This window comes from Acomys minous, assembly GCF_964271855.1.
Source record: "Acomys minous genome assembly, chromosome: 19".
Taxonomy (NCBI): Eukaryota; Metazoa; Chordata; class Mammalia; order Rodentia; family Muridae; genus Acomys; species Acomys minous.
Genome location: NC_140499.1, coordinates 19593647 through 19614913, shown reverse-complemented (window position 1 = coordinate 19614913; position 21267 = coordinate 19593647). Strand labels below are relative to the sequence as shown.

At 44.0% G+C, this 21267-nt stretch overlaps 1 protein-coding gene across 2 annotated transcripts in view; it reads right to left on the bottom strand.

Moving 5' to 3' along the window:
- Positions 1 to 21267, bottom strand: part of INTU (inturned planar cell polarity protein) — a 75412-nt gene that overhangs the window by 9798 nt on the left and 44347 nt on the right. For both annotated transcript variants that reach the window (XM_084768505.1, XM_084768504.1), the window contains exons 6-13: positions 20573 to 20662; positions 19956 to 20033; positions 15268 to 15457; positions 7593 to 7646; positions 4221 to 4283; positions 3029 to 3250; positions 1893 to 2360; positions 694 to 791 (exon numbers count right to left, since the gene is read on the bottom strand). In XM_084768505.1, the coding sequence (XP_084624631.1) occupies positions 694 to 791; positions 1893 to 2360; positions 3029 to 3250; positions 4221 to 4283; positions 7593 to 7646; positions 15268 to 15457; positions 19956 to 20033; positions 20573 to 20662 (1263 nt within the window). The remainder of the gene's footprint in view (positions 1 to 693; positions 792 to 1892; positions 2361 to 3028; positions 3251 to 4220; positions 4284 to 7592; positions 7647 to 15267; positions 15458 to 19955; positions 20034 to 20572; positions 20663 to 21267) is intronic.

The window sequence follows — 21267 nt, the reverse complement described above, 5'->3', positions numbered from 1 at the left end:
CACATCTCTTCTTTTTTTCTTTCTTTTTAAACCTTAGAATTCCTTATTTAATCTAAGTTGGAGTTATATGTATTTGTTCCGGACCAGTTTTTAGGACCCGTGTCCTGAGAGGGAGACACACAGGGAGAAGTTGGTGAGATGCGTTCTATGAAAGCACAGCAGAGGAGGGAGTGATGGAAGAGAGATACGCCAGAGAGAGAAGCTCAACTGTGCTGCAGTTGCTACGGAGGCCTTGCGTGTACCACCTGGAACCAGGACGCTTGGATGGCCTTGCACAGTTGTCTTGAATTTGGGCAAATGGCCAACCCTTTGTTCTTTAGAAGTGAGCATTCTAAGCTGCACGCCGCCATTAGCAGATATCACTTCCAGGCACAGGGCTAAGAACAACCAGGTATCTACTGCAATCTAAAGTTAGTCTTTAAACGCTAATTGAAAAAGTAGACATCCCAAAAGTGTGTTATCTGTGGGTGAGAGGGAAAGAGTGACTTTCACATTTTAAAATACCACTTTTGCTGTTTTCATCAGAGTATGAATATGTTCATTTCCCCAATGGGCAATGAAGCATGACAGAAACCCCATAAATATGTCCTCATATCTGTGAGCTGTATCAGAATCATGCTGGTTGAACAGTCTCTGTACGTTCTCCGGAAAGACGAGGAGCTTAAGTGAAAAGGCATGCTAGAAGTTTCTTACTTCATCATGTTACAGACTTCCAGTTCTTTTTCTGAAACGTCTTTTTTCGAATTTCCCAAATGAAATGGATTTGGAAGTGTCGACTTCTTTCTAGCGAGCTGGAAAACAAATAGGTCAGTCTGTGTCTAAGAATAGGATCAAACAGTGGAAATGGTCCCAAAATTTAAAACCTTCTAAGAGCACTACTTTTGTGATGTTTCCGTTAAATATTTCTGATGCTAATCTCTATCCCTTATTGTTGTTAAGGAGGTTTCCAGGGCCGAGTCAAGATGAAGATCCTCAGCAGCTCCATCATCAAACACACACACACACGTGTGTACTTGTGTCTCTCCCTGCTGTCTGAAGTCCCCAAGGTCAAAGGTCTGCATCTTACCCTTGGCAGCTGATCAGAACTTGTCTATATATAATTCTCTCGGTCTGTTTCCTACTAAGTTTACCAACCGAGATATTAGGCTATAGCACGGATGCAAACCACACATGAGATAAACACGTTCTGTTCCTGGCTGCTGCAGCATCCCATTGCTTGTGTGCAGGAGAGGGAATATCTACATTTGTGCACGTCACACCACTCAGAAGCACTGGAGGCCATTTTCAGATCCAACCTTCCTTCTGCCTGTCTGGCATCATCTCCGTCCTCCTGATGGCAAGGGTCAAAACTGGCTGGAGAGACCTCAGCATCACAGGTCTAAGTGCAAAGCTCCCAAGGACACTGGTGACTTCAACAACCATTTAGGTATCTTATGGTATGGGAAAAGTCAAGGAAAGTCATAACCTCAAGTATGAGCATCCTTTGCTTCAGTCACATTTTTGATGTTTGTGACACTCACAAGTATAGATTAAGAACCTTAGCTCATTACAGAGGCATCTCCTCTTCCCCATTCTGATCATTTTGTTTCTATTAAATATTTTACTGGCTACTCAGTCAGACTGACCGTGAAACTGCCCCACAGCTAGGATGCTCTGTCATCCTCATCAACACAGAAGAAAGGCCAATGAGTGTGGACTGCGGCTGAGGCACTGTGAAATGGGGGTTCATGTGCTGGCACTTGGTATTTCTTTCTCTTTTTGGTTCTAAGTCTTTGGTTTTTCAGCAGTGACTAAAACACCCATCATTTTAATTAAGGAACACTCTCTCAACTAAAAAAAAAAATTGTCCAATGTTTATTGCTCACAATGCAGACAGGTGAATGGACACACACCTTAAGCAAGGCCACGCTGTCCTCTGAGCCATCCGACTCTCTTTGCTTCCGTACTGCATCTGGGGTAGTGTGTGGGCTAAGACCGACACCTTCTCCTTCACCAGGCTCACATCCTCCACTGCTCCGGGAGGGACTGGGCTTCCGTGCCTTGAAGGAATAGTCACTGAAAAGGGTCCTTCTGCATGTTGGGGAGGCTGCTGTTCTGGAAGGCCCCTGGAGCCTGCTGAGGATAGGTGAAGTGGTCAGACCGTCTGCCTTTTCACGTGGTGCAGCAAGGAACCAGTCAGCACAAGACAAGCAGGGCCCCAGGGGTGTGGCCAGCTGCTCCTCCATGCGGGAGTCCACTCCTTCCAGCTGATGAAGAGTCGCTCTGACCTGGTCCACGTAGATACAGTCTGGACCAGGGGTCCCGGCAGCTTTAGATGCACAGCCTCCAGCTTCCAGCAGCACGCACAACATAGAATGTCGCTGAAAAGAGAGATTGGTACAGGCTCAGCTGTTGTGAAAAGATCTAACACAGTACATATGTACAAGCTTGTGAATACTGAAGACATATACTCAAATACCCAGTGAGTTAGGAAAATCTCTCCTGCCTCTTTCTCTCTTCACCATCCTCAGAGCTTCTTGACCCGGCACAGAAGCACTCTCACACTGCTTCACGAGGACACCGCGTCAGTTCACCACCAATCATTTCTCTTAGTCTACAGAAGCTCCTAAGATAACTTTCAATAGCGTCCACTGTCACCACCATCATTTCAGATATGGGTTATGTACAGCGCAGGCTGCCTTCAAACTCAAGCTGGCAACCCTCTTGCCTTTGAAATGCTGGGGTTACAGGGCTCATCACCATGTGGGGCTTGAATACATATTGTTTCACGTTTTCCTAAATAAGCCAAAGGACAAAACCGCCATAGAAGATCTTCAGACCCAACTAAATCCTACACTGGACTTTACTAATATTTCGTCATGAGTATTAAATAGATACATAAGAAAGAGAATAGAGTGGCACATAACATTTTCTTGAATACAAGTAATTAACATATTCATACTTGTAAATGAGCATGTTTGTTCATACATTTAAGCAAGTAGATTTAAAAAGTGTAAAATGAAATTCAAGAAAGAAGTCCGTAACTCACCAGCCCAACAATTAGTAAGAAATATCTCCCTTCAGGTTCCTGGAAGACATCAGTGTCTGAGTCTGAGGGAGGCTGGAGGTGGTGGCGTGGGAACACCTCTCTCCATATTATCAGCTGGCCAATTCTTTGCTTTGCTGCTAAAGGCAGCAGGCAGTACTGGCGACAGTACGCAGCGATCTCCACAACGTCATCCTTAGGCAGATGGCTGCACACCAGATAACCCTGTGATTTAACCACGAAGAGCCAACATCAGCTAGTAGCATAGAGCAATGATCCGGTGTTCCTAAGAGTTTATAAACACCTCAGTAGTAGGCTTAAAATCATGTAGTTTTACAGGGATTAAGCTGAGATTATACAGAAGTCCATGCTTTTGATCTGAGTTAAGCTGCAGGTCAACTCTGACAGTGTAGGGGACTCAGCCGACAGGCTACTTCACAAAGCACGATCATCTCAAGTAGGATTACCTTGAATGCTTGGTAAAGCTGGGACTGGAAAGAGAGGCCGGGTCCCAGTGAGCATAGACTTAGTCTTTTCTGTGTTCCTCCTGAGTATTCTGACTCTGTGCTAAATAAGTTACCTATTGTTTGTAAAGATATCTTTAAGTGAAATACTTAACTGACTCGATTCCTAATGCTTTAGTGGAAGCAGTTCCTCAGTGCTGTAAGATGCACTATGCCACTTCTGAGGAAGAGGCTAAAGAGAGCAAGAACACTACTGCAAAAGGAAATTACAAATGCATTGCAGGAGACAGCTCAGTGGGCACGGGCCACAAGCCTGATGGCCTGAGTGTGGTCCCAGGGCCCCACATTCTAGGAGGAGAGCACACTCCTTAAGTTGTCCTTTGACCTCCACATATGCTCTGTGGCTCACGTGTACACCCACACACAGTAAAGAAGTGTAATTTTTGAAATTCCAAAAAAAGGAATGTATTGTTCCTCTCTCTTATATACCTTATTCTTTTAAGTACCCTCTCACTTCTGCACACTTAGAAATGCCTTAGTATACAGTAAAACATAAATATTTACTGCATTTACAAATCTATGAGGTCTTATTTCCAGAGCACAGTCTTGTGCCTACACACAGAAGCAAAGCAGTAAGATTTCTTCCATGTGTGTTAAAGGTTGAGAAAATTTACTTTAGGTCTATGAATATAGCAGTTCAATAGTGATAAATATTTCAAGATTCAACTTACCTTGTAAAACAGAGAAGACCCCAAAATTGTGTACAGCCGTCTCATGTCATAGTAGTCCTCAGACTGGAGGGAATTCACAGTTGATTTACAATGCAGTACTTATTTATTTAAAGTATAAGGTAAAAATATTCTAGTTAAGCTGCAATTGTTGAGGTGGAGATTATAATCATTAGAAACAACTTGTTATGTACCTTTAAAATCAAAATGCTAGAGAACGGAGATGAAAGAACAATGTCGTTACTTCCTACAACATAGCAGAGCACACAACATTTGCTATTCCATGAGGGACTCTGAAAATAATTCAGTTATGACAGGAAAGCTCCTATCATAATCTACCATGTGTAATATTACCGTGCAGCAATTCTGAAAGCACAGTTAGCACAATCTATTGTGGGCAAGTGAGTGGTACTAGAAAACCCCTGAGCGTACATACTAGTTGAGTAATCCCTCCTCCAGGAATCTACAAGATGACTGAGTAAATCAAGGCAATTTTGCAAAAGCCAATAGTGAATTATTTGGAATACAGAGAGGTTAGACACAGTGCCACGTTCAGGAATGGAGGGATGATTAGCTAGCTAAGTTCAATGTTGTGCTGGGGACTAGCACAGGCAGTAGAATAGTTTAGCTGTAAAGGGTACAGGATGTTTAGCCGGGCAGTGGTGGTGCACGTCTTTAATCCCAGCACTTGGTAGGCGGGCGGATCTCTGTGAGTTCGAGACTAGCCTGGTCTACAAAGAGAGTCCAGGACAGTCAAGGCTACACAGAGAGATCCTGTCTCAAAAAAACAAACAAACAAACAAACAAAAAAACCAAAAAAAAAAAAAAGTTACAGGACGCACTGCTCAGCAGATGAAAGCATCACTGCATGTGGGTTTTGCTGAATGAACTCTCTCACAACTACAGGTGGCATGTATGTTTATACATGTGGGGTTTTGTGTAGGAATGTAAGGATACAGAAAAGTCTAGAAATATCCATTCCAAGCTCTGAGAGCAGGGATGCCCAGGATGCCACAGGAGAGGATGAAGAGAAATCCTTGTCTTTGCCAATTCCTGTAACATGCATCTACTAATGTTCGACTGAACATGGAGGAAATGGAAAATCAGAAATGACCATAAGATGCTCTACTACCCAGCAATAAGAGGACTGAACAGTGCTGGGCATGGTGGCTCATGCCTGGATGCGCAGAGCTCAGGAGGCTGAGGTGGGGGTCGGGGTGGGGGCCGCAAGTTGGATGAAAGACAACAACATCATCAGCTCTTTTGCGTCGGTTACTACCTGAATTTGAATAGGTGAGTGCGCGGCTCATCTTGTTTCCTCACATCTTGCGCTTTCCTTCTCTCTTACTAAATTATTTCTAACAAATCCCAGATACACTTCTTCTGACAATAACTTCAGAATGTACTCTGAGGGGCTGTGGAGATGGCTCAGCAGTTAAGTGTCTTGCAGAGAACCCTGGTTCAGGTCTCAGCACACAGGGGTGGAACACAACCACCTGCAACTCCAGTTCCAGGGGATCCTATACCTCTTCCGGCCTCTATGGGATCAAGAATGTATGTAGTACACATACACACACTCAGGTACACAATACACATAAAATTAAATTAATTAATTAAAAAGAAGGATGTACTTGGCTGGGTGGTGGTGGCGCACACCTTTAATCCCAGCACATGGGAAGCAGAAACAGGAGATACCTCTGAGTTTGTGGCCAGCCTGGTCTGTAGAGTAAGTTCCAGAACAGGCAGGTACACAGAGGAACAGAGAAACAACTATCTCAAAATACAAAACAAAGAGAATGTACTCTAAAACAGAAGAAATCTTAGAAATACATATAGCCATAATGCTATTGTTTAAAGATTTATTCTTGCCTAATACACATCCACCAACACTCTATTTCCTTAACTGTCTTACAGGTATCTACTTATGTCTTTATTTACTTGGAGAAAGGGCTCAATCTTTAACGTGAGCGTCACCTGCCTCTGCCTCCTTAGTGCTGAGATTAAAGGAGTGCCTGATGCCCTGCCTCGATGATGTTTTTAAAAGCTTGTTTGAATGAGAGGCCATGAAAGACTGCACACTAAACTCGGTTCACATGGTTAAGCCTCTTTCAAGATCCTTCTCTGCTTGCCTCTGCCTCCCACCTGTGATTTATTTGTTAGAGAAACTCTCCCATGCTTCCCAGTCTAGAGTCAATGATGATAACTTCCCCTTCACAAATAGTCACTTGATTTGCCCTTTGCTTAACAGTGTTAGATGAGCCAACCCTTCAGCCAGGTATTTCCCCGTGGTTTGTATGCTTCCGCACTGTGAATAGTGTGCGTTGTCAACTTAGGAATCCAGAATCACATGGGAGGTAAGCCTCTAGGCATGCTTGCAGCATGATCTTTAGTATCTCAGCTGACATAAGGAGACCCATCTGAACAGTGGGCAGGACCACTCCCTACGCAGGGGTCCAGGAGGTATGAACGGAGAAAGGAGCTGAGCACTGCATGCCTGCATGTTCTACTGTCTGCCATTTGACTCATCACAGTGTAACCAGCCCCCAAATGCTCCTGCTGCTGGGACTCCTCCTCCAGCCTGGACTGCAGCCTGATCTATGTGGCAGAACAAACCCTCTCTTGAGTTGCTTTTGTTATAGTTTATCTCAGCAAAAGATGAAGACACTAAGGCAGTTATTACAGGCAATGTGCCACCTACTGTTTTTCTGTTGTCTCTGTGGGATCACCTTGATTAGACAAGAATGGTGGCATAAATAAATGTTCAATTCTTCCCTACTTATCATAAGTTTTCACAAAAATGACTTGGTTGCCTTTCTTTCAAAACAAGAAAACTTACAGACTTCAGTGGACTTATGGACGTCAACAGAGTGTGCTGAGTTGTTGTCTGACAGTTTCAGCCCCAGCACACACATCAGTTCTGAAAGCTTCTAGAACGTTCCATGTCTTTGAGGAACCTAGCTCCTTTTGGTGGGGGTTATTGTTTATACACAGTGGCTTGAGTGTTAACAATACCTATTGTTTATTGACAACTTATCTGCTGGTCTTTTCATCGGGGACCAAAGAAATAGAAACTTTAAAAAGCTAAAAGCTACACTGACAGGTCCAAGTTAAGTTTAGACTCACAGTGGTCTCAAGTCATCAAAGCTTCTCCATTTCTGTCCTTACAAAGCCCCAGTGCTTGTTAGCTAATCACTGTTCAAACCTCAGAACACACATTGTACAGCCAACATCTGCAGGTGAATAGAAAGCCTTTGGGCAAGTAGACATTTGTAGTGTCAAAACAGAGGCCGAATGCCATAGGTCCATTTGTCAAGCACTCGGAATGACTGATGAGAGTCAACACAACGGCCTCCGTGGAAATCCCCCTCCTCTTACCAGTTCTGCAAAGTCTGCGGCCTCAAGGTCACTCAACGCTGTGTCCAGCTCCACCTATGTAAACACAACGAGGAGCCTCAGAACTGCCTGAAGGATTAAACAAGGATCTCTCTCTGTCGCACTACTTAAGAAATATCTCAAAAAGGAACATGTTATTTTTAAGTTTTGCAAATATAAAACATCAACTTGTTTAACATGCTTTTTATTAGAAGTTGCTGCAAAATCTTAGAAACCTTATAATCAACACAATTTATGAGATTAAAAAAACTGCTTTCTTTTTAAAGTTCAATTCTTTTAACCTGTTAAACTTCTTAAAGCAAAATGAAAATCACTATTTATGTGGCCAATGTATTTCAGGTTGTTTTCCTACTTCCTGTGTATTTTGCATTCTTGTAAAATACCAACATTCTTCCTTGTCCCTCTCCTAGAAACAATGTTTTGAATAAAGCGTTGCCAATCGTTATTCACATTAAAACACCAAGGCAGGCGTTCTCCTGGGATCTGGCACAGCTGAACTTCCCCACAGAGTTATTAGACAAAAATCTTTTACATAGGATTTGGCTTTTGTTTCCATGGAAATTGCTGGAACTTTACTTTAAAGCATCCACAACTAAAGAGAAAGTAAAACTAGCCTGTAATGCATAAGTAAGTATACATACAAAAATAGTTACTTAAATATGTAGCGCACACTGTGTAAATAAGGGTTCCCCTGTACGTTTTTTCTCTTTTTTCCCTTAAAGGCTAAGGCATTCTCTGCAGGGCTGTGTCTCACGCTGCGTTGTACAGAGCCACAAAAGCTCCTGAGACGTTAGTCATGCCTTTCCATGCTTTTCACACAGTGTGACTTATTACTCATTTGTGACCCACATTTTCTGGCATCTAGCAAATACTTTTGTGTTCTCTTGTTTGGTGAGAACCCTTTACCTTGTGAAAAACTTTCAGACAGAGACCAAATACTTGTAATTTTTTATTTCGGGCTATTCTGTGAAGTTTTCTCTACTTGGGTCTCTGGCCTGATATGAAACTAATACAACTAAGTAAGGTAAAACATTGTTCCTTTAACAATGCCAGGTTGCCCAGGGAAAGCATTACTGAAAAGGCTCTCAAACACCTGGGAAAGAAAAATCAAAGGGAACCCTCATCAAATACTAAATACAGAACAATTTAAACTATTTCCAAATTAAAACCAAATACTTCCACTGAACATTTGCCAACTGTAAGTTGCCTCACAACAATTTGTTTAAACCCAAGTTTTTATGGTTTTAAATTCCTTGCCATTTTCATTAGAAGGTATGTTGTCAATAAAAGCTACTATTCTAAGACAGTGAAAAAAATCTCAAAGAAAGGAAGAAAACATTCTTTGCACTTATTGGTAAAATACAAACTTTGGGGAGTCTGGTTTCTGGTTATGTATGCAGAAAGCATAAAATAAGTCCACAACCCAAACAAGTCAAAATATCAAAACAGCACAAAACATCAACTCCTCCGTGTCTGGAAGAAGGCCGAGAACCCAGCAAACTGATATCCTCAGGACTCGAGAGACAGACAGATGGACGGACAGACAGACAGATGCAGTCAGGTAATCATAGCTGCATAAACCACCAGGAACAGAAACCATTGCCACAGGCAGGGCCACATAGGAAACCTGTACTGTTGTTGGCAAGTAGCCAGAGACTCCATGTGGGTAATTTCTACAGCTGAAAACTCCATGGAAACCCAGGCTGTGGGTCCCCCAAGCTTTTGTGAGTTTCTCCGCCAGGAGCCTAACCAAGTTGCCATAGTAAAATGCCCTCCTGACTGACACTCTAGAGCAATGTGTTTTCCTTAACAAAGCTGGCTCTATGGAGAAACTAGTTAACTATAGACCAACCCCATGGGATGTGGCAGACCTGGGGGTAAACAGAGTCAGCAAGCCTTCCTCACCGCAGAAGAGGACCAGGGAAGCTCCTATGCAGGAGGAGGGAAATGCTCAACTCCAGCTCACGCTAGCCAACAAGCTAGTCCCAGCTTTGAGGGAGAAGGAACCTGACAAACGACACTGAGGTCCACGGTCGACTAACACACAGGCTCACTGGAAGGCTGAGCCCTAGCCACAGACCAAGAAGGCATCCGCTCTCCACACCTGACCACCTCATTAGCAGTGCCTACAGCTAGTGGTCCTTTCACACTTATAACATGCCCAACGACCAGGAAAAAAAAGTCACAGGACATCAAAGAGCAAACCCACAAATTCAGAATAGAATGTGTCAGATAAAATGTGGTTGAGACTAGACATGGCTAAGACATTGGAATTAACAGCCAGAAATTTTAAAATAAAATGACTGAGACATGCGGTGTATTTTGATGCAAATTACTGGTTCACAAGATCTAGTTGAACCTTGCCTTTGTGATTGGCTGAATAAAAGGCCTACACCTGGGCAAGGCAGAAGGAAGGGGCGGAGCAAAGGTTTATGGCTTTGAGCAGAAAGACTCTTGGGAAAGAGAGACAGATGGGAAGGAGGAGTAAAAAGGAGGATTGCCAGAGGGGCTCAGAGGAGGAAACTCTGAAGTCTCACATGGAAAGAGATGGCCAAAATAAGCAACCTTAGCATGTATTTTGGGATTATGGATGGGAGGTAAACCAAATAGAAATTATTAGAAGCAGATGTCAAGGGACGGAGGCTGGGATGTAAATGAAGAAAGGTTGGGAGGTAATATCTGCCTTGCCCCAGGTGAAAAAGGCTATTCTAAAATGCATCAGGTGCCTGTGTCTTTATTGACTGTAAAAGCGGGTTAGATAATAACACCGTAACATTTATAAGCCTCCTAATAAACATTTATCAGGCCATATATTAAGCTGACAGCAACAGAGACACCATGCAGGAAAGAAGACAACAAGGTAAGCTGAGATGGAGCTCCTAGGAACCAGCGGGAAGAGACCGCTGAAAGCACTGCCACTGCGGCAGAAATGAGGAAGGCCGTTGAGGGCAGAGCTGGAAACTGGAGGTGGCTGAGGTTAGGACCCCTGCGCCCTGCAGTGCTGTTTAGCATGGGTGGGGCTAGCAGTAAAGGTGTACTGTGGCCCTTAGAGCAGCAAAAGCAAAAACTGTACAAAGATTATAGCTGCACACGACAGAAAGCAAACAGGAGGCTACAAATGAACGTGGGGCAATGGCAGCAAAGGGAACCTACACCAAGTATGACTATCCTTTCTCTTAGTTTTGGTTTATGGTAGCTATTAATACAGCTATCCATAACGACACACAGGTTTGAAAAGAAGAATCCTCAAGAGAAATTCAACACTATATTTTACAGTGCTAGTGACAACCCCAGGACCTTGCCATGCTCGCTAGGCCAGTGCTGGCTCTCTCACAACAGTAAGGGAATTTCCAAACCAACTTCTAAGACTAACACAGGCTCAAAAATTCTCAGCAAAATACTAAGAATGTCTGGCAATCTGGCTCAGCAGGTGAAGGTACTGCTTGCTGCCAAGCCAGAGGACCTGAGTCCAATCCCTAGAACCTGTACGGAGGAGAGAAAGAACTGACTCCCACAAGCTGAGTTCTGAACTCACCGTGACCAACTGCTTTCATCCCAGGAATTAAGGTTGTGAAAGTAAGTGAAATCCAGCACAAGACAGAAATCACATGATCGTGGCATTAGCTATAGAAAGGGCCTTTTATAAAGTTCAGTATCCCTTCCTGATAAAAACACTGAAGCAATTACGAATAGAAGAGCCGTATCGCAACAACAAAAACTGCAGACAACAAACTTGCTGGCAACATTGTACTAAAAGTGGGAATGAGGCAAGGGCGCCCATTCTCATGACTCTTACTGCGGCACTTGAAGTCGAGACAAAAAAACCAAAGGCATACACACAGGGAAGAGAGCAGCTGAGCATCCCCATCCGCAAGTCACATGATTCTGTACTTACAAAGACCCCAATGACTCTCTACCAGAAAGTGCTTTAAAATGATAGGCCGCTTCCAGCAAAGTAGCAGGGTTGGAAACTAAGATGCATGGATCAAAGCCTCCCTGTGCAGCAATAACCAGCTGGCTAAGAGTGGAAGGTAAGGGGAGCAAAGCTCACCAGGGAGGGGAGAGCCTGCGACGGTGGAAACGCGCTGACAACAAAAGAAACAAAGGACACTAAAGGAAGCAGTAGAAGACAGCATGGGCGCCTGCGCTCGTGTGTATATCACTTTGATTGAAAATCATTTTGGTGGGTCATACACGTCTAGGACGTGAATGATTTCTTCTAGATTCTCCAGTTTCTTGGCATATGGATTTCCAAAGTACATCCTAATTATCTTCTGGATTTCATAAGAATTTTTCATATTTTCATCTCAATTCATTAATTTCTCTCTTTAGTAAGCTTTCCTAGGGTTCCGTCCCTCTTGTTCATCTCTTCCGGCTCTTCTACCACACCCTCTGTACGTATCTGAAGCGTTTCTCTTTCTGTTTTTGAACAAGAGTCTGCTCCTCTTCTAGCTTACAGAGAGCCAGCTCCAGCACACCATCTAACCCAGAAGTTCAATGTAAGTGAAACATAGTACTGCTAAAAACACTCCTACTTCACCATCACAGGAGGGACTGTACAGTGGGGAGACCATATCCTCAATAAGGCAATTATGAGGTGGGGGTAAGAGTCTGCGGTGACTCTTAGCCAGAAAGTCAGCTCTCACTGGTACCTTCTGGTTATGAAGGACCCGGGTGGGGGGCTGTGCCTCTCCCAGGTTAAAGACCCCCCAGTTGATGTGAGACAGGCTTTGGAGTCAGGGAGTCAGTCCTGCTATCTTAAAGGCAACATTATCTAGTAACTTTCTATGTTAAAAACTTGTGATTTCTCACGAAAGCACTGGTGAGGCCAACTGATAGGTCTGATACTTTTTAAGTTTTATATGATCTTTAAAAATGAGGTTGCGGATGCAGCTCAGTGGCAGAATGGCTGGCCAGCATACATGGGCCCCTAGGCCCAAGTTCTAGGAGTAGAAAAAGAAAATGGTCATTGTAGTCTGAGACCGACGGTTCACAGAACCAAGGACGAAATGAAAGAGCAGCAGGCAGATGGTCCTGTATACTTGAGCTGATGCCACAGCTTCAACTAGGAAACATGTACCGGAGCCTCCCGACTGTAACTGCGGGTGCAGTGAACACTACCACTTTCCCCGTGCCACACTTATTGTGTCATAACCACCGACATGATTAGGAGTAAGCGGTCAGTCACTTAGCCGTGTGCTGAAGGGCTTCACGCAGAATAAGATCTTGAGTATTTTTCCAGTAACACAGTCTGGGTTTCTTCATGAGCAGAGAAGTGGCAATACAGTGTCACTTCATTTGATACTGAGAAAATGCTGGAAGTAAAGGAATGACATGGGGGGCCATGCCAAAGGTTTCTCAAGTAGTCATGACAGTTGTGTGAGTTGTCTCTGGTGGGCAGTGGTGAAGTCAAATGCAAAACACCTAACCACCATGAAACCCTAAACCAAAAGCTACACACACATGCTCATGGAAAGGAACTGTAGATGTGGTAGAACACATGTTTTAGATGCAAGAGGGTGAGGATTCAACCCCCAGCATCAAACAAAAGAATCATTTTGCTGTCAGTGGACCTTGTATTCTTTCTGTCCTTCCTTCCTTCCTTTCTTTTCTTTTCTTTCTTTCTTTCTTTTTTTTTTTTTTTTTGAGACAGGGTTTCTCTGTGTAGTCTTGGCTGTCCTGGACTCACTTTGTAGACCAGGCTGGCCTCGAACTCACAAAGATCCACCTGTCTTTGCTTCCTGAGTGGTAAGATTACAGGTGTGCACCACCATGCCTGGATGACCTTGTGTTCTTAAGAATAAATGCTAGTTAATGGCGATCATCAAAGAATTTGTTTAGTCACAGTTTTTTACTAGCACCAAGTGAAGAAGTAGTATTCCACAGCTGCTTCTCTGTCCAAGAGAAATCTACCTTTAAAGCGACACATGGTATGTACTCACTTATAAGTGGATATTAGCCTTAGAGTACAGGATAACCATACTGCAATCCACAGACCCCAAGAACCTAAGTAACAAGGAGGGCTCAAGGGAGGATGCTTGAATCCCACTCAGAAGGCGAAATAGACAGCCGAAGTGGATGGAGAGAGGGATCAGGGTAGGAGAGGGAGTGTGGAGGGTAATGAGGGTGGAGATCAGATGAAGAGAAACTGAGGCTGGTGGCATCACTGAGACAAGCTGGAAACCTCTGACAGGGTAGGCTCCTGGAAGGATGTGGGGCTGACTCTAGCTGAGACTCCTAGTAGTGGGAGTCACAGAGACTGAAGAGGCCAACTTCTAGCCAAACAGAAATTCTAGAGGAAGGAGGGGAACACCAAACCACCCACAACTTCAACTGAAAATTTACCCTGCCTACAAGATGTGCAGGGATAAAGATAGAGCAGAGATTGAGGGAATGTCCAACCAATGCCTGGCCCAACCTGAGACCCACCCCACGGGAGAGAGCCAACCTCCGACAATATTAACAACACTCTGCTATGCTTGCAGATGGGAGTCTAGCACAGCTGTCTCCTGAGAGGACCCACCAAGTAGCATATTAAAACAGATGCGGAGACTTACAACCAAACATTAGGTGGCACACAGGGAACCTTGTGGAAAAGTGGGGGTGGAATAGTAGGACCAAGGGGGGGACAGGAATTCCACAAGACCATCAGAGTCAACTAAGCAGGACCCAGGAGCATATGGAGACTGAAGCACCATGCACGGACTGGACCTAGGCCCGCTGCACAGATGTAGCAGATGGGCAGCTTAGTCCTCATGTGAGTCCCCTAGTAAGGGAGCAGGGGCTGTCTCTGACATGGACTCTGTTGCATGCTTTTCAATCACTTCCCTTTGGCGTGGCTGCCTTGCTAAGCACAGGGGAAGAGGCCATGCTCAGTCCTGATGTGACTTGATGTGCCAGCGTGCGTTAGTGGTGGCGGTAAGCTCTCCTTTTCTGAGGAGCAAGTAAGGGGGGGGGGAACAGAGAAAAGGGGGGGTAGGGCTTAGAGGAGAGGAGGGAGGGGGCTATGATCAGGATGTAAAGTGAATAAATTATATCTATACATCTAACTATATCTATATATCCTATCTATCTATCATCTATCTATCATCTATCTCTATATCTCTTCCTTTCATCTGTACAGAAATAAAAACTGACCTTGTCCTATAAAATCATAAACACACAAAATTGCCAAGTAAGACATACATCTTATATTTCTGAAAAGAAAGCTTAAATATAAAATATGATGAGAGAACCAATTCCTATTTTTAAGGGTCATTTGTTGAAGTTTATGTCATGGACCTCGTACTTGAATAGTGCCTTGAGTTTTCACCTATAACCCTGAAACACACACACACACACACACACACACACACAGAGAGAGAGAGAGAGAGAGAGAGAGAGAGAGAGAGAGAGAGAGAGAGAGAGAGACAGACAGACAGACAGACAGACAGACAGACAGACAGACACAGAGAGACACACAGGGGCGGGGCAGTGAGTTCAATCTTGGAACCTGGACAGAGGTGGAGGGAGGGAACCTCTGATCTGTACACACCACAGTGGCAGGCCTGCTCCAAGTAATAAATTTTAAAAAATAATTAAAAAAAAAAACTGAGAAAACTCACAGCTTAGAACAAGGCAGATAGCTTTGACTCTTACTTAGGACCCCTAAGATTACCTTGAGTTCCTGTGGAAGTGTGAGCCAACGGACTCCCGGGAGGTTGTCCAAAAGCACGGCACTGGCTGCGTCATACTGTTGAGCACTGGGGCTGGCGCTGAGATGTAATTTATCAGGCTGAAGAGCTCGTTGAAAGAACAAGCTGAAGAAATGATCCAAGCGAGGAGTGTTCTCCACCTGGCAAAAGGCACTGGAGAAGCGGGAGCTGGAAGTGAGTAAAACCTGTGGAGAGGTCCATGACTTGAGGCGCTAACTAGCTGAAGGGGGCTGCCTCTGCCCAGCATTGGCACCTCTTCCTGCTGCTCTCCTTGTTACAGCCGCTGCTGTAGTGTGACTCAAGGAGGACATTAAGAAATAAGCTTTCTGGGGGCAGGAGAGGAGGCTCAGTGGTTGAGAGCACTGGTTGCTCTTCCAGAGGGCCCAGGTTCAATTCCCAGCACCCACGTGGCTGCTCAACACTGTAACTCCAGGATCTGACAAACACACACACACACACACACAGAGAGAGAGAGAGAGAGAGAGAGAGAGAGACCAACACACATAAAATTAAAAGAAAAAAGAAATGAACTTCCTGTATTTATTAAGAGGACCGCAGGGAAGAATTGCTGGGCCAGCATAGAGGCCACATGCACGAGAAGTGCTGAAGCACAAACTTCCTTCTTCTGTCTTCTGGTCAGTTACAACTCCCAGTGTCTTTCAGGTAACAGAGGATAGGAAAGGGATTCTGACCTCTGTAGTAAATGGATTTGGCTTTGAGTCCTTACTAGGCAGCTGTCTTAAGAACAATCAACAGGCCTCTCTGAATTTTGGTCTCCATGTCAAGCTGGGGTTAACGTGATCCAACTGACTTTCAGATCACCTAACAGTCACTGCACACATCCTATTGTGCCTATTATGAGTACACAGGAAATACAAAATAAGGAGCTAAGTTCTTCTTCTCTTCAATGGAGGGCACAAGCATTGGAGGGAGGGAGGGAGGGAGGGAGAGAGGGAGGGAGGAAGGAAGAAGGAAAAGGGGACACAGAGAGAGGGAGGGCACTGAGATAAAATAGCTGATTTCTGACATGCAGAAGCAATCCAGCATTAATCACGACTATTCCTTAGAACAGCTCAGAGGATGAAACAATGCCTGGCTTACATCCTGCTGAAGCAATAGTCACTGACTCATCCTGCAAATATGTAAGCGCCTACTTTGTTCCCGCCACTGTGCTCTTTGCTGGTAGGACAGCAATAAAATCAGACAAAAGACAATGAACCCTGTTGAGCACGCATTCCGATGAAGTAAGGCGATGACAGACAGGTGGTATGACTGGTCAGGCGTTTTATTTATATTTTTACTTTAAAGGTAGGATCTTGTGACACTGTCCAGGCTTGCCTGAACTTGTGCGGTCACGTGTTCCTGCGGCCTCGCAAAGAGATGTCACTATAGATATGCAACTTCATGCCCAGCCGGTTTGCCGTTTGGAGTCAATGATTAAGAAAGACACTGAAAAGTGGCCATTTAAGTGAATAACCCAGTATGAAGAAGATCCAGCAGGAGGGAAATGTAGAGTCTAGGGCGGGGCAAAGTCTGTCAATGTATAAGGGAGGGGTGGGTGTGGCTTGAGATCTGATCAGGTAGGTATGTAGGTAGGGCCCAGATATAATGTTGGCCATTCTACCTGCTTCACATTAGCTTATTACTGTAGCAGGAATAAAGCCAGGGACCCAGCAGCAGGCTACGGTAATACCATGGAGCAGCTGCTGAGCAGGAGGATGGTACACAGAGAGGAATGGACCGAGTGGAGATGCACTTCAGACACAGAGATTGGGACTTGCTGATGGATTAGTGGGGGACAATGAAAGGAAATACAGCTGTATTTTGATCATAACACTAACAGGAACTAGCTCCCAACTTTTAATTAATCACTATGACTTTGGACCTCTAAAAACCTTTTTGAAATTGTTTTATAGAAAAAAGCTCAATTAGAAGTCATTACCAAATGTCTATTAGTAACTGCTTCCATCCCTGTGCTTCTTAAAGAGCACAGCCATATTCCATTTGGTTCCTTAGTCTGCCCTTCAAAGTCCTGCTTTAACAAGGAAAAATTAATTAAATTTGTTGAGGCTATAGAGATATTTTCATATCAATAGAAGGTGAAATTCAGAGAAACAAGGTCCCTCTGCCTTCAACGTACTCTGGGGACCACACAACAACTTCAGGAGTTTGTTGACATGCATGCAATCTCTTGCAGAAAGTTAATATCTGATAATCTCAGTTTGTGGAAACAGCTCAACTAGGGCATAATTCAGCAACGTTTGTCACACTAACATAACTTTAAAAAGGCAATTAACACCACCATCTCATTCCTCACTGATTAAAATCCTACTAGTAAAGGGACAAGGTGCTGTGTTTGGAGGACCAGCCTTCTGCACCTCATTCATTTGGAAGCTCCTGGTAAACAATCAAGCCTGGGAGAGACCTGCCTCCTCACAGGTTCCTCCAGCAGAGAATGGGATGAATAAAATGACATTCTAGATTGACACAATCACAGAAGTTCATCTATGGTGCTTTGAGCACAGCGACCAATGAGGTTTCACCACAGAGAATCAGAAAGAGATACCACCATGTTGGAAAAAGGCATAAATTGTCTTTTAGTTTCTATACTAGTATACTCCAGCAGAGGTATCACTAAGGCCCCAAAGGCACTAAAGCCTGAAGAAATTTCACTGGAGAAAATATTTTCGAGTCATAACTGTACATTCATGACTAACAGTTACCTCAATTTTTCCCTTCAAATAAGGAAATATGTATCACATTATATTGTAAGATTAAAAACCAAGAAGCACCTACAATAGGCTACAGTGCAAAGAAAAAGTGATGGTTGAATGCTCGACCCTATATGGGACATCTATATCATCCCTCCCTCCAGGACTTAGACATCTCAGGAGAATGTGCGAGTCAGAGGGCATGGGGGGAGATTGCAGCGGAAAGCCGTCGTCTTCTGCACAGAGCAGGGCCACGGCACCTGTGACCTTGCCTCAACTCAACCTGCACAAGGCCTGAACAAGACTGGGCCTAGCTGGGCGGTGCCCTGAGGGAGTGCTGGCAGATGACGGCCACTGATCAGTTGCCCGTGCTCTAGGAAATAGTTCCCAGCAAATGCTCCTGCAAGCAATCCTAACAAACTCAGTGGGTTGCCCAAAAGACATGAAAGTAAGAAGGGCTTGTTGGGAGGAAAGAGGGGTTCAGAAGGAGGAGAAGGAGGAGGAGGTGGGAGAGTAATGAGGATTGAACATGACTACAGACCTATGACCCTGCCAAAGGAGAAAGAACGGACAAGGAGCAACAGAAAGTATGCATAAATTGGAAAGTACGTTCATGTTTCACAGAGGATACGTGAAGGGACACACAACACAGCACCTTAACATTCCACACTGTGTTCTTGATTTCTACTAACGGTGCTTTGTTTACTTTGTTTTGCTTTTTTTTGGGGGGGGGGGAACAAGGTCTATAATTCAGACTGGCCTGGAAATTCCTTACAAAGCCTAGACCAGCTTTGAGCTTATGGTAATCCTCTTGCCTCAGACTCTCAAATGCTGGGCTTATGGGTGTGAGCCACCATGCCCAGCTAAATGTACATTTTAAATTAATTTTTTTGAATAAAGAAACATTTTGGGGAAAGTAAAATAGCAAAGAAAACACAAAAATGTACCTAAAATTTTAGTCTTGTCTATATGCTATACAGAAATATCCTATATTTGCCTCTAAAGAAAGGAACTGGTTGTTTGGATTTCAAACCCGGGACTACTAACTGTAAACCTGTTAGTATACAGGCAATTCCACTGGCCTGCTCTCAGAAACCTAGCAACTGCTTACATCATCACCTGCTATTGCAGGTGCACCAGGTGCCCTTTCTTTCTCTCTCTTCCTACATTTCTCTTCTCTGAGCATGCACTCTCTCTCTCTCTGTGCCACATCTCTCCATCTCGTCTGCATGGTGGCTTCCCTGGCCCTATTCTCTGACGCCACTGGGTCCACTTGAGAGTGGCCCCAAATAAACCTGCTTTTATACCTTTAATTCAGCTTGAATTGGCTCGTTCTGTTAGTGGAGAACACCTACTACCAGTATGTACTGGTTACTGTATTTCATAATATAGAACTTGTAATCACTATATCCTGTAGTAATTAGTTGTTTTCATGAGTTTCCACACAGTGCACTATGGAGTATAACGTGGAAGCAGAAATAGCTTCATGGGGCCCCTGAAAGCCAGGTGTGGCAGTTCACACCTACAGCCCCAGCACCTGGTAATCACAAGCTCTCATCGTCCCAGGCTACAGAGCAAGGCCCAGGCTTGTCTGAGCTACACAGCAAGATCCTGGCCCAGAAATTAATTCAAAATTGAATTAAATAAAAAATAAAAAGTGAAGCCTGTTGCAGTGGCACACACCTGTAATCCCAGCACTCAGGAGGCAGAGCAGGCAGATCTCTGTGAGTTCGCGGCCAGCCTGGTCTATAAAGTGGGACCAGGACAACCAGGGCTACACAGAGAGAGACCCTGTCTGGAATGAAAATAATTAAAAATGAAAGAAAGGAAGAAAACACGAGGAAACCAAAAGCCTTGTTTCTTAAGCGAGAAGCACTGCCAGGCACAGAGGAAGACACAGAACCATGCCTCAACACAATAGACTCCAGAGGAACACTTACCTGTCTAAAGAACCGTACATGAACGTTAGGGTTTGGGCGGCATCTTCAATCATGTTCCTTAGCTTAGGAAGAGGAACTCTTAAAAAAAAAAAAGCAGTCATTCATTTGTGACATGATCGAATGGCACAGACCCCAAAGGAGCAAGCTGCCTTTATGCTTATATGTTTGTGTACAGTTTAGTCAGCTGTAGAGGGTGTTCGCAGCACTAGTGAATGGTCACCCAGGGGCAGGATGTCACTTCGACATTGCAGAGTCACTGTATTAATTACCAAAGATATTGAACATCTGGGCTGTGCTGAGCCTTGACCCCCAAATTCTCTAGCTTGAATACAGTGTGAGCACACGAAACCCAAACCACATTCTTGTAAAGTTTAAGCAGAAGAAAACGCCCCACCCAGCTACCTCTGTTGTGTGTAATGCAGCCCTAAAGACACTGGTCACTACTTCCCCAGTGTGGCAGGCACCCTGAGATCATGAACCCACCTCCAGGAGTTTGCTTTTTGATAAATGTGGCATAATTGTAACGAGGCAGGCTTTGTTATCATTATTTTGCCTTTTTGTTGTTACCATAGTTACAGAAATGTTATTTAAAGATAAACAAAAAGATGGCAACTCACTCTTCAGCAGGCAGGCCGATTAACAACAACTTGTCAGATTCTTTCAAGTAAGCAACATGAATTTGTTTCCCATTTAAATGGAGGGATGAGCTAAGAAAAACAAAAATTCAGTATGTGGTTAGAATATCTTTTAAGTGTTATGAAGTTATAAAAAAATCCTTAAAAGGTTACACATGGTATAATTTAAGAACTGAATTGCTTAATAAGCAAAATTCTTGGCACATATCTCACTACCACACAGACAATACAGGGCTTTGTGACAACAAAGAATACATTTGGAATTATCTCCAAACCCCCAGGACACACAAATGTAGAAGCATTACATGCCTACAACCCTGGAGCTCACAAGGCTGAGCCTGAAGGCTTGCTATGAGTTCAAAGCCAGTTTGAGGGACATGCGGAGTTCCAGGCCAGCAGGGCTACACAGTGAGACCCTGTCTCAAACTCGCTTGTGTGTGAAACATTTTGTACCTACGCACAGTTTAGTAGTTTTAAAAGACTTTCCATCCTAGCTTATTAATTCCATAGGCCCTGTGGGATTGCCCATGTATAGACATGACCACGAAGAAGATTACAAAGAAAACAGTGACCAATTATGGAAATGTGGAGAACACAAGTGTTACTTTAAATATGAATTATTAAGCAGATTTTTTTCAAACTTTATTTTTATGTTAAGGTTTAAAAGTACATTTATG